The sequence below is a fragment of the Gopherus evgoodei genome, chromosome 1, assembly GCF_007399415.2.
Source record: "Gopherus evgoodei ecotype Sinaloan lineage chromosome 1, rGopEvg1_v1.p, whole genome shotgun sequence".
In the NCBI taxonomy this organism is placed as follows: domain Eukaryota; kingdom Metazoa; phylum Chordata; order Testudines; family Testudinidae; genus Gopherus; species Gopherus evgoodei.
The window spans coordinates 360,409,711-360,424,809 of record NC_044322.1 but is presented as its reverse complement, the minus strand read 5'-3'; the positions used below and the strand labels follow the sequence as shown (position 1 = coordinate 360,424,809).

The window sequence follows — 15,099 nt, the reverse complement described above, 5'->3', positions numbered from 1 at the left end:
CTTTTCTGAACCTTTTCCAATTCCAATAGATCTTTTCTGAGATGGGGTGACCGTTATCTGCATAGTATTCAAGATGTGGGCGTACCTCTGGATTTATATAGAGGCAATATGATATTTTCTGTTTTATTATCTATCCCTTTCTTAACGATTCCCAATATTCAGTTAACTTTTTTGACTGCAACTGCCAATTGAATGGATGTTTTCAGAGAACTATCCACAATGACTCCAAGATCTCTTTGTTGAGTGGTAACAGCTAATTTAGACACCATCATTTTATATGTATAGTTGGGTTTATGTTTTCCAATGTGCATTACTTTGCATTTATCAACATTGAATTTCATGTGCCATTTAGTTGGCCATTCACCCAATTTGGTGAGATCCTTTTGTAGCTCTTTGTTGTCTGCTTAGGATGTAACTATCTTGAGTAGTTTTGTATCTATAGTAGGAAGAGAGCCTGAGAAGTCCTGGTATAAGAGACCTTGGTATGAGGCCTGAGCTAAAGCAGTGGGCAAGTTTTGCTGATATAAAGCAAAGTTTTCAAAAGTCAGGCTGTGAGCAAACCTCAGGCTCTGCCTGCTTGCAGGTTCACAGAGTCTGGCAAGAAGTGGGCTGATGTTGCAGAAACACACATTTCTAAGAAGTGCTAGGCACAGAGTACTCACAAACAGATTCCTGACGAGTGGTACCAGAACATCCCGATATCAAGGATGGTGCAAAAACATTCTTCAGGGATAACAGAAACACACTGACCCCTCCTAAAAGATAAGGAACTTTTTCCATTCTCATTGTAGTACCCGCATCTCCGTCCTCAGGGGATCGGCTGTAGCCAAGGTGCCCCTGAACAAGGCTGACAGCACCATCAGGCAGCTGGTGACGAAATGGCTTTACCTTCCCCAGAGGGCCAGCACCGACATCATCTACATTTCCCACAGGCCAGGCGGTGCCAGCATACCTCGGATGGGAGACCTTTGCGACGTGTCGGTGATCACCCATGCCTTCCGCCTCCTGAAGTGCCCAGACCCGACAGTGCGGAGTATCACAGATGAAACTGTACAGGCCGTGGTCAGGAAACGCATCTCCAGGGCCCCCCTCTGAGCATGATGTTGCCACCTACCTCAGTGGCTACCTGGAGGCTGAGTTTGGGAGAGAGGGAGGAGACCTGTCCTCTCTCTGGTCCTGTTCCCGCAACGCTTCGAGACACCTAGAAAGAGGATCAGCTGCCACTGGAAGTGGTGCGAGGAGCTCCGGGTGCTGGGAATACTGTTGCCGTGCATAAAGACCTCGAACCACACCATCGTCACCCCAACTGCCAGAATGATGCAGGAAAGGACTCTCAAAGACACTATGCACTGCCACTACACTGAGAACTTAAGTGGAAGTCAGACCTGGGTAAGGTGTTCCAGGTGTCCAGCAAGTGGGATGCCAGCAAACACTTCCTCCCTGGGGGCAGCTTCACCAGGTTCCCTGACTGGCAGTTCGTCCACCATGCCCGATTCAACTGCGTTCCCCTCAATGGAGCTGTCTGCCACGGCAACCGGAACAAGTACTGTAGGAAGTGCGACTATGCCAACGAGACCCTGCCCCACATCCTGTGTGAATGCAAACAGCACTCTGGAGCCTGGCAGCTCCATCACAACGCCATCCACAACTGGCTGGTGAAAGCCATCCCGCCTTGCCTGGGGAAGATCACCATTGACTCTGCCATCCCCGGGACAGACAGCTGACCGACCCGACATTGTCATGACCGACACAGAAAAGAAAGTCCTCATGGTAGGCATCGTGGTGCCATTTGAAAACAGGTCATTGGCCTTCCATGAGGCTGAGGATGGAAGGTTTCAAAGTTCACCCCGCTGGCCGACACCCTGAGAGCCCAGAGCTACGAGGTCCACGTACACGCCCTGATCATGGGAGCCCTGGGTGCGTGGGACCCCCACAATGAGCCGATGCTGAGAACGTGTGGAGTCGATTAACACTACGCCTGGCTCACGAGACAGTTCATGGTGTCTGACACCAACAGGTGGTCCAGAGACATCTACACGAAACACATCATGGGACACTGCCAGTACCAGCTCAAGTAACCAAGACCGCTGACCAGGGAAATAACCCACTTCCTTCCCTGACGAATGAAGGAACACATCCCACCCATGTACTCATTCACTACGTTGATACTGACTTGAACTCTTAATACATTCCATGGGTGTACCCGAGCCCACTTATCCATTGATGTGTTTAAAAACTCCTGCACCCCAATCTGGAGCTATGCTGGTTGTGTGATAAGTATGTATCTTGTGAACTTTGTAACCGATACCTGTAATCCTCCTAACTTGAGCCTGGCCCCAGATGTACAGTACCTTCCCTCTTAACTTGTATATATTTAATTTTAAACATTTACTTTTGTCATAACATTTCTTCCCAGATCTGGACCTTAGCGTCCAAAATATGGGTGTTAGCATGAAAACCTCCAAGCTTAGTTACCAGCTTGGACCTGGTATCACTGCCACCAGCTAGGAATTATATAGTGCCTAGCTCACTGTGGTCTCCCCAAAACCTTCCCTGGGGAACCCTCAGACTCAGATGCCTTGAGTCTTACAACAAAGGGAAATAACCCCCTCCCCTTGTTTCCTTGTTACTTCCTCCCAGGCTCCCCTCCCTGGACGACCCTAGGAGATTCCCTGCTTCCAATCCTTGAAACACAAGTACTGAGGGATCAAATCTCCCTCTCCCCTCACCCAGAGGGTATACAAAGTCAGGCTTAGTAAATCTAACACAAAGAGATTTTTCCCCTGACTTCTTCCTCCCACCAATTCCCTGGTGAGCTGCAGACTGAATTCCCTGGAGTCCCCACTAAAGAAAAACTCCAACAGGTCTTAAAAAGAAAGCTTTATATAAAAAGAAAGAAAAAGGACATTAAAAATAGTCTCTGTATTAAGGTGACAATATACAGGGTCAATTGTTTAAAAGAAAAAATGAATAAACAGCCTTATCCAAAAAGAATACAATTTAAAACATTCCAGCAACTACACACATGTAAATACAAAAATATATATATATATATAAACCTATTGTCTTACTATCCTTGTACTTACAACTTGGAAACAGAAAATTAGAAAACCTGGAGATAGAAAAATCACTCTCAGAGCCAAGAGGGCACAGACCCAAGACAAAGAACAAAGAACTCACACCCAAACTTCCCTCCATCCAGATTTGAAAAAGTCTTATTTCCTGATTGGTCCTCTGGTCCGGTGTTTGGTTCCCTGTGTTAACCCTTTACAGGTAAAAGAACATTAACCCTTAGCTATCTGTTTATGACAACTTTTATAAAAATTTTGTACCTAGCAGGGAAGTTGAATGTAACAGCAATGAAGTTAAGCCATCAAACAACTTTTCTGGGAGATAGGAACTTATTATTTAAAAGGTTTAGGGTAACTGACTTTCTGCTCTTTGGAAGAGAGATTAAGAGGAGACAACATCAAGGAGCGTAATTCTGCCTAATGCCAAATACAAAAATTAAGAGACATGAATATGAGTTAAAAATCCCAAGCTTTTTTTTTTTAAAAAAAAGTCAAGTAAATGGCAGCTTCTTTAAATACAATAATTAATATGTGAAATATACTATCAGTAGTGTAATGTATAAAAAGAGGAGTCAAGTCTTTAACTGCAGAGCGTAGAATACAAAACAGGCGATTGGGGTGTGTGGGGGGCATTAATCTTTAATCTCTGAAAAGTCTAAATGCTGCTTTTACTTTCTTCAGAAAAAAGTAACTATTGAGACTTCTATTTTAACACGTCATCTCTTTGTGTGAAACAATAGTTTTGTAATCTAAAGGAAAACTGGTGTGTGTTTTGACTGCATCATTGATTGTGTGATAGATTAAATGCATTGATGCTGCTGGAATAATTTGGGGGACCTTGGGAAATCACTTAATGGAATTTGGTCCATGTCTGCATAATCTTTTTGCTGGAGTAATTGAAGATGCTGCTTAATAAACTTTATAAAAACTCCCAGTTGGTTGATGTGTTTCTCAGGGTTGTGTCTGAGCACAAAAATGACACGCATTCCAACTGGCTTCTTCCCCACCATCCCCTACCTCTCTTAATCATTTTCCTTGGGGAAGACTTTAATGTACTGTAATGCTGGTGCCTTTCAGAAACTGACCCTGTGTGGTTTGATTTGTTCTCTGCAGCTCCCTTGGTAACACATTCAGTGGAAATTCTGAAGCCTCATCTCCTTCACTGTTTTTCAAATGCCTATTTAAAAAACAGTATTTGATATTCCATTACTGGTGATGAACTTGTAGGTATTGACTTTTGTGTTTGGTATGAGAATATATATATAAAAAGCAGGTGTTTTTATTGGCTAATCTATTTTAAAATGTGTTTACATGTACATGTAACGTATACATGCATTTTTATAAAAATATTGTTGTAAAGATTTCCATTAATTTTATGGCTTGTGACATTACATTCTATTCATGTTGAGAATTCCCTGGGACTAATATAAAACATGATTAAGTTCCGAAAACACAAGTTCAGGAAATAATAATACTTTGCACTTAAATAGCACCTATCATCCGATGCTCTTAAGTCACTTTCCAGATGTTAAGTATGTCAACATAGCTGTTACACCCTTTTTGCAGATGAGTAAACTGATGCACTGAGTAGATGTGACCTGCCCAAAAGTAACAAAGTGTATCAGTGACCAAGAAAGGAATAGAGCTGAGGATTCTTGAACAAGAATTCCTTTTAAAAAATCAGTATACTGTATATTGTTTAAGCATGAGATTTTAGTTAGTTTTATTCCTTATTTTGCTTAATTTCAGAGGTAGTGCTGTTAAGATTTGGGTACAGTGTTGGGATGCTGAATTTATATATCCATATATTGAGAGATATTGATACTGATAGGTGTTGGGGGTTGTTGATATTGCTAGGTGTGTGTTAATGTATTTTTATATATGTATATAAAATTTGTGTGTGTGTGTATATATTTATTATGTATGTATGTATATATATTTCTTATTGAGTGTGTGTGTGCACGCGCATATCCAATATGAATACCAGAAGGTTTATGTTTTGGATTAAATCTCAAAATTGCAATATATAAATCTCTGGTATTGATATTGAATATGGAGTGAGCTCTAAAAGCCAGTAAGAGTTTAACATTGTCATAACTACTGTACTCTTTTGATGATGATAATAATGTGTTTGTCCATTCAAGCTATTTGACAATATATTTCCATTCTAAATTCTTCCACCATTTTTTCATGTAGATTGAAACAAGATCAAAAGTACATACGTGATGAAATTGGCAAAGTTCTGGAGCGGGAGCGGGCTGCTTCAAATGAGCATTTGACTAGAGCCATTCTTAGAGAGAGAGCTGCGACAGAAGACGAACGCCTGAAGACGCAGCATTTTGTAAGTGCAATAAGTTTTTTATGTAAATTTGAAGGTTTAAAAACAAATGTCAATGTCCTAAAACTTTTATGCTTTTGACAAACTCTTTTGTAAGATGTAGGAAGTAGAATGTTTCTGTCCTCCAGTAGTGCTTTTCCTCTTTAGCAAATACGGTTATTATCAGAAAATTTCTTCTTTTTGCTGTGTTAATATCACAGTCCTTAAAAGAGCAGCTGCTGTAAAACCATCATGTCTTTTTTTTAGTGTCACAAGGATGTCACTTTATTGAGAAAAATTTTATGTGGGGAGAGCATTCAAATAACTAAGATGCTAGCCTGATTCGTTTTCAGTATTTAAGTGTTCAGAGATCTGGTTAGATTTTGTGATACTAAATTACTGAATACTTTGTCACAACATTTATAAGTAAACGTGTATTAATAAGGGTACATTAACAGTGTTATTGGCTAAAAATTGACCGATTTTAAGAACTTTCCAAAGACATAGACGCCGACTCCGTGGGTGCTCCGGGGCTGGATCATCATTGGAAAAAAAATGATGGGTGCTCAGCACCCATTGGCAGCCCCCCCATCAGCTCCTCCCCCTCTCCCAGTGCCTCCTGCCCGCTGGTGGCCCTACCAATGGGCTTCTCCCTCTTTCTCCCAGTGCCTCCTGCCTACCATGATGAGCTGCTTTGTGACGTGGAGAAGCAAGGGCGGGGCGCACTGGGGGAAGCGCCTCTGGCAGAGCGGGGGTCAAGCAACCCAGGAAACTTGGAAGGATGGCACCTCTATCCTAAGATATAATTTTTTTTTCCCTCCAATTTATTTATACTGGAGACCAAAATAGCATGTTTATATACGTGTGTGTGATTTTTTTATTTTTATGGTTATGCCCTAAACTTCAATACCAGTTTATTGAAAAAGTCTGTATTGAAGAACCGTATTTCATCAGAACTGATATATAAAATCTCTCTGGTGACATCCAAGTTGTGAAATTTAGCAGGCTGTTTTTCTCTGAAAATTGACACCTTAGATAGCCGTCCATTTCAAATGTATGGCGGATTTGTAGCTTCCCACGTCAATCACTGCAGTTGCCTTTGTAGTTCTCAGGAAGAAGTCCTCATGACAATTCTTTGAGGCTTGAAAGCACCATTTTACAAAAAATAAAAAAATAAAAAATTGAGTATAAGCAATGAACAAATTAGTGTTTGCCAGCTGGAAAAATCTAAGGCTCTATCTTGCAAAGGGTTATGCATTTGGTTAACTTCACTCATATGAGCATTCCCATTGAAATCCATGGGACTTCTCATGTGAGTGGAAATAGGTACATGCATAATGTTCAAAAATAACCCTGGAGACTTTCCCTTTCTGAGAACTATAAAAAGATAGTCTGCACGTAATTGAGAACCTTTAAAGTGCAGCTAAATACACACATTCATGTTCAACCCATGTAACACGCTTTGCCAGTTGGAGTAGATTGTCTGTGCAACCTTGCATAAACCAAGAGATTTTTGTTATCCTAGCTGAACAAAGCTTTGGAGGGTGTTTTGCATGGCCTTAACAGGCTTTTTGTTTTTCTTAACTTATTTGGTTCTGTAATTCATTTATTCATCCTGTTCAGAGAGAGACATCACCCTTCCGACCTGCAAAAAACAAAACAAAACTTGATACATGCATGTGGAAAAGAGCCTATTTTCTCTGAAAATTCTGAACACTGAGGCTTTTTCTTATTACAAATTTAAAACACAGGTTTTTTGCAGAAAAGTCACTTTTCATTCTTAGGTTTCACTTAGCCTAGGATGCATCAGCCACATCTGCCTGGTGAAACAATCAAGAACTCATTGTTGATTAATTTTGTATTTACTGGCTGGAGGGTGAGGATTTGTTTCAAGCTGAGATGTAGCTGCAAGGGAAGATGCATGCATCATTTGTTAGGGAGGGAGGGAATGGAATAATGTAATATTTAAAAATCGTATGCAATCTTTTTTCATATGGACTGTCATTCAGAGAATCTCACTGTTTTATGGTGGTGCATGTAGAGGAATCCTATCCAAATGGCCGTGGCACAGATTTTGTGCTTGAGAACGGAAGTCAGCTCTCGACTTCTCTGCCAGTGGCTTGTTGTGTGATTTGGGCAAGTCAAGTAACTTCTCTGCACCTTAGTTTTTCAGTCTGTAAATTTTTGAAGCATATTGAAAGACCTTTGCATGAAAAGTGCTGTGTTAGCGCTTAATTGTTGTTGTTACTGTTGTAATTCATTCATTTACCTAAATACTGTCAGTAATACTTTATTAAGGAACAAAGCAGCTATTGATCTGTTTTAGTTCCCTGATAATCTAATTAATCTATATAATATAACGTAACAGTTAATCTAAATAAATGTAAACTGTCTAAATGTGTGGCTATGGGCAACCTACTGTGTTCTCAGGTACCAAGTAATACTCACTGTCCTTTAATTTTTTTTGAAGGCCATTACTCTGTTTGCTGCTGGTCAGTTTACTCTCTTGGCTCTGTCTCTCACACCTCATATTTAAATGTTGGTATTATCATTCATCCAAATTAAATTAGAATCTCTTTGCAGCAGACACATAAATATGGCCCCTGCCTTAAAGTCACATGAAAACCTCTGACACTATACAAGTAGTTTAACTCTAACCCTTTTATCTTTTCTTTAACTTGATTTGGAGTGTAAGAGCCATGGGACAAGTCTTTTCATGTTGTTGTTTGTAAATCATTGCACATGCCTATGGTGCTACAAAAAATAAATGTCCATTACTGATCCTTAATTGTTTTAATAGTGTAAAGAAAACATAAATGTTATGCTTATCATAGAGGAAATCAAGTTCTTTCCCCAGCATTTTCAACCATTTTGGTTGAGACCCCTTCTCATAAGATTACTAACATATTTTCCTCACAGACTGAGGGAAATACCTAGGGAGCTCATCTGTACCCCAAATACAGTTTCAAAAGTTCATTGTCTTACTCCTAACAGGATAATTTCTGCAGTTTTTGTTTTTTCCCTCCAGCTAATCTATCAGCATTTTACTCAGATTGTAAATGGGCATTCGTTGTGATCGATACAATACGCAATTTGCATATGACCAAGCAGAGTGAGATAAGCGCTTGTCCACCCCTACCCAGCCAGGAATACGTGGATTACCTTTTGGTGACCTGTAATTTTGTGTGTGTGTGTTTATATATAATAAACTCTTCACATATTTTCTATACAAACATCTCGCAATGATTTGGTGAATCCAAGGAATCCTTGAATCTCTATATACTCCTTGCCTTCTGGTGGTTGTCACTGAAGAGGTCCTTGTATCACAGGGTTAAATAATTTATCCATTTTTAAATGATAATACTTCTGCTGTTTATACTTCCACAGAAAAGGGATTTCTGAGTGCTGTGTCTGTAACTTTTGGTCAGTTAACCTCTCTCCTCAGCTGTCTTAATATTCAGTATTGTGGTAGCACCCAAAGCGCCCCCCTCCCCCCCGTAATAGGGATCAGTTGTGCTAGGTACAAGCACATGGGAAAATATTAAACCCTACCTTGAAGAGCTTACTATCTAATTAATACAAGATGCAGCAGATGACTACAACAAACAGTTGGGGAGAAGGGAGGAAGAGGAAGATGGTAATAAATCCATGGTGATGTAGGGCTTGGCTGCACTGGAGAGTTGTAGCAGTGGTGGTGAGTTTACAGCGCTGCAACTTAGTAACTGTCCACACCTGCAAGGCACATCCAGCGCTGCAACTCCCTGGCTGCAGCGCTGACTGTACACCTGGTCTGCTTGGGGTGTAACGATTGCAGCGCTGGTCATCAAGTGTGGCCACCAAAAGTGCTGTTGTTGGCCTCCAGGGTATTAGGAGGTATCCTAGAATGCCTGCTCACGACAAACTGGAAGAATGGCTGAACTCCGAGCTCCCCCGATCTGCTTGTCTAAAAAACGAACACAACTCCTGTTTGCTCGATGGAGCGGAGGCAGGCAGGGGAATTTCTTTGGAAGGTTCACAGCTGTTTGCTTGAAGAGAGAAGTCACACGACAGAGGGGGAGGGGGAAGTCCGTGTTGATCAGCTGCTTATGTGGTCAGAAGGCTATTTAGGAGTGCATAATTTGCATTTAGTGAATAAGAAAGGGGTGGGGGAAGGGCTCAAAACTTTTAAATTGATTGTAGCTTGGTGCTGTGTATCTTCTAGTCCTTAGAACTTGCAAGGCAGGGAGCTGACACAGCATCACCTCCAAAAATCCACTCTCTCTGTCTCCCCCACGCTCCCTGTCACACTCCACCCCACTCCCCTCTTTTGAAGAGCACATTCCAGCCACTTGAACACTGGGATAGCTACCCATAATGCACCACTCCCAACAGCGCTGCAAATGTGGCCACACTGCAGTGCTGGTAGCTGTCAGTGTGGCCACACTGCAGCGCTTTCCCTACACAGCTGTACGAAGACAGCTTTAACTCCCAGCGCTGTACAACTGTAAGTGCTTTGTGGACAGTTGGAGAACTTTTTAAAAAAATTATCCTTTGCAAATCTCCTATTTAAACCTGTGCTCTATCATTAACATTAATGCCACCCTCCAGCATTGCTAACTTTGTTCTTAACATGTCTTCCTCCAATATCCAGGACCTTATCTCTCCTCTTCCCCAAATTTCCCTCTGCTTTTGGACTTTTTTCCCATTGGTGGGGGCAAATGGGTGTGAAGGGGGCAGAGCAGGGAAGAGAAGTCTTTTGTTTCCTCCGGTGTTCTGTGAGCTAGAAGAATGTTTTACCCCAGTGGCTGGTTCTAAGTGCAAATACAAAACAATACTGTAACATCAGGATATGTTTCTATGGGCACAACATTCTGAAGAATCAGAGCAGGCTGTGCAGCGAGGACAGAAGGACTGTGAAGAAAATAGGCAGCATGTGACCTCCAGAAGAAGAAAGCGGAGCGTCCATGTACCAGCAATACAGATACAGGTGAGCAATCATTTTCATGTTCTCTCCACGGGTACTAATGCGGAGAGTGGACTAGATGATGCATCTGAGGGAAGGGAGCAGGAGACTCCACTGATTGGAAGGCATGAGATGCGCTGTCCTAAGGATGGGGGTTCCACGAACTCTGCTCCCAAGAGAAGGAGGCGGGTGGTGGTGGTCAGGGACTCTCTCCTCAGGGGGACTGAGTCATCTATCTGCCATCCTGGCCAGGAAAACCGAGAAGTGTGCTGCTTGCCAGGAACTAGGTTTCATGATGTGACAGACTGCTGAGACTCATCAAGCCCTCGGATTGCTACTCCTTCCTGCTTCTCTACGTGGGCGCTAATGATACTGCCAAGAATGACTTTAAGTGAACCACTGCAGACTGTGTGGCTCTGAGAAGAAGGATAAAGGAATTTGAAGCGCAAGTGGTGTTCTGGTCCATCCTCCCTGTGGAAGGAAAAGGCCCGAGTAGGGACCGTTGAATCGTGGAAGTCAAAGAATGGCTACGCAGGTAGTGTCGGAGAGAAGGCTTTGGATTCTTTGACTGTGGGATGGTGTTCCAAGAAGGAGGATTGCTGGGCAGAGACGGGCTCTACTTAATGAAGAGGGGGAACAGCATCTTTGCAAGCAGGCTGGCTAACCTAGTGAGGAAGGCTTTAAACTAGGTTTACCAGGGGAAGGAGACCAAAGCGCTGAGGTAAGTGGGGAAGTGGGATGCTGGGAGGAAGCATGAGTAGGAGAGCGCAGGAAGGGAGAAAACTCACTGATTGTCCTGCTATCTTAAGTGCCTGTACACAAATACAAGAAGCCTGGGAAACAAGCAGAGAGAACTGGAAGTCCTGACACAGTCAAGGAATTAGGATGTGATTGAACTAACAGAGACCTGGAGGGATAAATCACATGACTGTAATGGATGGAAGAATCCCATGCACTGTTACAGACTAGGGATTGAGTGGCTTGGCAGCAGTTCTGCAGAAAGGACCTAGGAGGTACAGTGGATGAGAAGCTGGATATGAGTCAATATTGTGTCCTTGTTGCCAAAAAGGCTAATGGCATTTTGGGCTGTATAAGTTGGGGCATTGCCAGCAGATTGAGGGACTGTCTGGGGTAGGGATAGTTCAGTGGTTTGAGCATTGACCTACTAAACTCAGGGTTGTGAGTTCAATCCTTGAGGGATCCATTTAGGGATCTGGGGCAAAAATTTGTCCGGGGATTGGTCCTGCTTTGAGCAGGGGTTGGACTAGATGACCTCCTCAGGTCCCTTCCAACCCTGATATTCTGTAATTCTATTTGGCATTGGTGAGGCCTCATCTGGAGTACTGTGTCCAGTTTTGGGCTCCACGCTAAAAGAAGGATGTGGAAAAATTGGAAAGAGTCCAGCGTAGGGCAGCAAAAATGATTAGGGAGCTGGAGCATATGACTTATGAGGAGAGGCTGAGGGAACTGGGATTGTTTAGTCTGCAGAAGAGAAGAATAATGGGAGATTTGATAGCTGCTTTCAACTACTTGAAAGGGGGGTTCCAAAGAGGATGGAGCTCAGCTGTTCTCAGTGGTACCAGATGACACAACAAGGAACAATTGTCTCAAATTGCAGTGGGGGAAGTTTAGGTTGGATATTTGGAAAAACTTTTTCACTAGGATGGTGGTGAAGCACTGGAATAGGTTCCCTGAGGAGGTGGTGGAATCTCCTTCCTTAGAGGTTTTTAAGATCAGGTTTGACGAAGCCCTGGCTGGGATGATTTAGTTGGGGATTGGTCCTGCTTTGAGCAGGGGGTTGGACTAGATGACCTCCTGAGGTCACTTCCAACCCTGATATTCTGTGATTCTATGATCACTGAAATCCTGATTCTTTAGAAGGCCCTGGTGCTCCTTTGGTTCTGATGTGTTACTACTGAAGTAGTTCTTCCTTAATACCTTTGCAGTTCATATGACTAGGGTCCTACCAAATTAATGGCTGTGAAATACACATCATGGACTGTGAAATCAGATCTCCCTTGTGAAATCTAGCTATTGGAGGGGCAGAGCAGGGTCTCCTACCGTTCACTGGGCTCCAGCTGCTAGTCCACTGGACGGGGAGGAATGGCACTTCCTCTTCCCTTCCATAGCTACTCTCGTGGGGAGCTCAGACCCACCTCTGGGTACCTCCCCTAGCTGCAGGGAGCTCCCTGGCTACTGCTAGCTCTGCAGGCTCCCAGCAGCATGGGGGAAATCAGATCCACCTCCATCTCCTGGAATCTTCCCCTGGCTGCAGGAAGCTCCATGACTGTTGCCTTCAGAGCTCTGAAGGCAGTACAGAAGTGAAGGTGGTAATCCTGGGACAACCCTTTTTTGGATCAGGACCCCTGCGGTTACAACAGCGTGAAATTTTAGATGTAAGCATCTGAAAACATGAAACTGGCCAATTTAAAAACCCTCTGACCATGAAATTGATCAAAGTGGACTCTGAATTTGGTAGGGCCCTACATATGATTGGGGGAGGCCTTAAATATGTAACTCCTGCTTGCTGGGAGTGGTGCTCTGTTCCCCTCACATGGTGGCTAGGCCAGCTAGAGATTGATGAGCCTGCTACAACCTTGGTTAAGAGACGTGTCCTTTAGCTTGTATGGAAGAAGCTCATGTATTTAGCTTCAGAGGTCCCAAGTTTGATCCCTGCTGCTGACACCCCCGTGTGGGTCGGCATTACAGATGCATGAGGGAAAGATAACTCTTCTGTGTGGAAGGCGGGATCTTCTGTGTCCAAAGGGGAAGGTCCTGGCTGGGTTGCTCCATGCTGCTCCTCACTATCTGCCTGGCAGCTGCTGCTGCTGCTTCAGAGAAAGTTTCTCTTGCCTTTCCTCCAACCCATGCGGTGACTGGGTGGGCCATCTGTAAAACAAGGACAATACTTACCTACCTCACAGGATTTGATTAATCTTGTTGACGTTTGAAAAGTGCTGTGCAAGTGCTAAATCTAGTTGCTGTAGATCCCTTTGGCAGTCTCTTCCAAACTCCAGTGGTCGGCATTAAAAGCCATTCATACCTAGCCTAAACCTATCTTTCCTTAGTGTAGTATTGCAAATGTTCAAAAGTCATGAATCAGGCTCACCAAAAATCATGAGATTATGTAAAAATCGTAGATTTGGTGTTCTTTGGTATTCCTTCTGCTTTTTGAGCCTTTAGGGTGCATTAGGGTCACATTTTGAAGCTTTCTCCACAGCCCCCAGTGCTAGAAACTTACTTTTTCTTTAAGAATGAAGGCTGAAATCATCACATATCCACTTGACTCCAGGAGCTTTCACTTTAAGTCAAACAATAATTATCATGAGGCTCATGACAAAATCGTGAAAGTTGGCAACACTGCTTAGTGTGCAGCTGTGACCCTTAGTAATACCCACATCTAGGATCTGTGTGTCCCTTAGTCATACCCACATCTGTACCAATTCAGCTGTGCCTGCTGTAAGGTCTCCTCTGTAGCCACTCTATGATGATGGTAGAGAGCTCTCCCGTTGGCATAATTAAACCACCTCCAATGAGAAGCGGTAACTATGTTGTCAGGAGACACTCTCCTGCTGACATAGCGCTGTCTACACAGACACTTATGTCAGTATAACTTATGTCGGCCAGGAGTGTGTGTTTTCACACCCCTGACTGACAAAAGTTTTACTTTCGAAAGTGCTAATGTAGCCTCACTGTGTGAAAATTGTGTTGGGATTGTTTTCACCAATGTGCAAAATAAATTGCCTGTATCAGAATCATACTAAAGAAGTGCCTGCATTAGTCTGAAGGGTCCACTTACTGTGGTGATAGGTTTGTAAGGATATATAATTAATTCTGTATTATGTTTTATGGCCTTTCTCTCTGGAGATCTAAATACTGAACAAAATGAAGGATAAAATGTCCAAAAAATAGTTTTGTCATACCCTCCTGTTTGTCATTCCGTTCCCCATGGGTGGAGTTCCTGAGGAAAGACTTAATTATCTATCTTTGATTTTAATCTCAACAAACTTAATTTTGGCATTGATGTTGTTTTTCCTGGCAAGTGTCTCTATAGCTGAGGTCCCAGTGTTGTGGTTTGGGATGCTCTGAGAATTTTAAATTAGCGTTCTTAGTGGCAGACCTCTCATCCTATGAAACCATTTATTTTTGGAAGCCTGTGTTTTAAAAACTTTTTCTTCATCTCAGAATTGTGTGCAGACCAAATGGGCTTCCTCTTGTTGTGACGTTTTACATGTGGTATCTTTGCCATAAATAGCTTATTGACATTCCATCACTCGAATCATGAGTGTCAGGGTGAGATAGGGAGAGCATGGAGGAAAAAATCTATAGATAACCAAAGTGCATATTTCCATTTCCTTATAATGACCTGGCATTTACCGTAACACATTTGCTTCACTACCTGGACTGAAATGAACTGTCATTAAGACCTTACATGTTGGAAAACAGTTTTACTGAGCTGCCAGTGACATTATAGTCTCATTTCATGTTGAAGAGTAGAGAAATATTGTTCTGTCCTTTTGCTTTAACCATAACATTAAAAGTTGATTGTCATTATCATTATGGATCTCCATCCACGCTTTTATATATTTTAAAAGTTGCCATGTATTGTCCCAATATTAAAATGGGAACAAGTGTTACTTAATTAAATCTTTGTTTAAATTTAATAAATGTTTTATGCTAAAAAGTCTAATTTTTTTCTCTTTATTTAAAAAAAAAGCTATATGGTAGAAAACATCCTTCTGTTTAAAAATAATATTTTTTGCCATTTA

General features: G+C 42.4%; 1 protein-coding gene across 3 annotated transcripts in view; it reads left to right on the top strand.

The window, feature by feature from the left end:
* CHCHD3 (coiled-coil-helix-coiled-coil-helix domain containing 3) overlaps positions 1-15,099 on the top strand; it is a 272,908-nt gene that overhangs the window by 93,712 nt on the left and 164,097 nt on the right. For all 3 annotated transcript variants that reach the window (XM_030575376.1, XM_030575291.1, XM_030575452.1), the window contains exon 4: positions 5,268-5,412. In XM_030575376.1, coding sequence (XP_030431236.1) covers positions 5,268-5,412 — 145 coding nt within the window. The remainder of the gene's footprint in view (positions 1-5,267; positions 5,413-15,099) is intronic.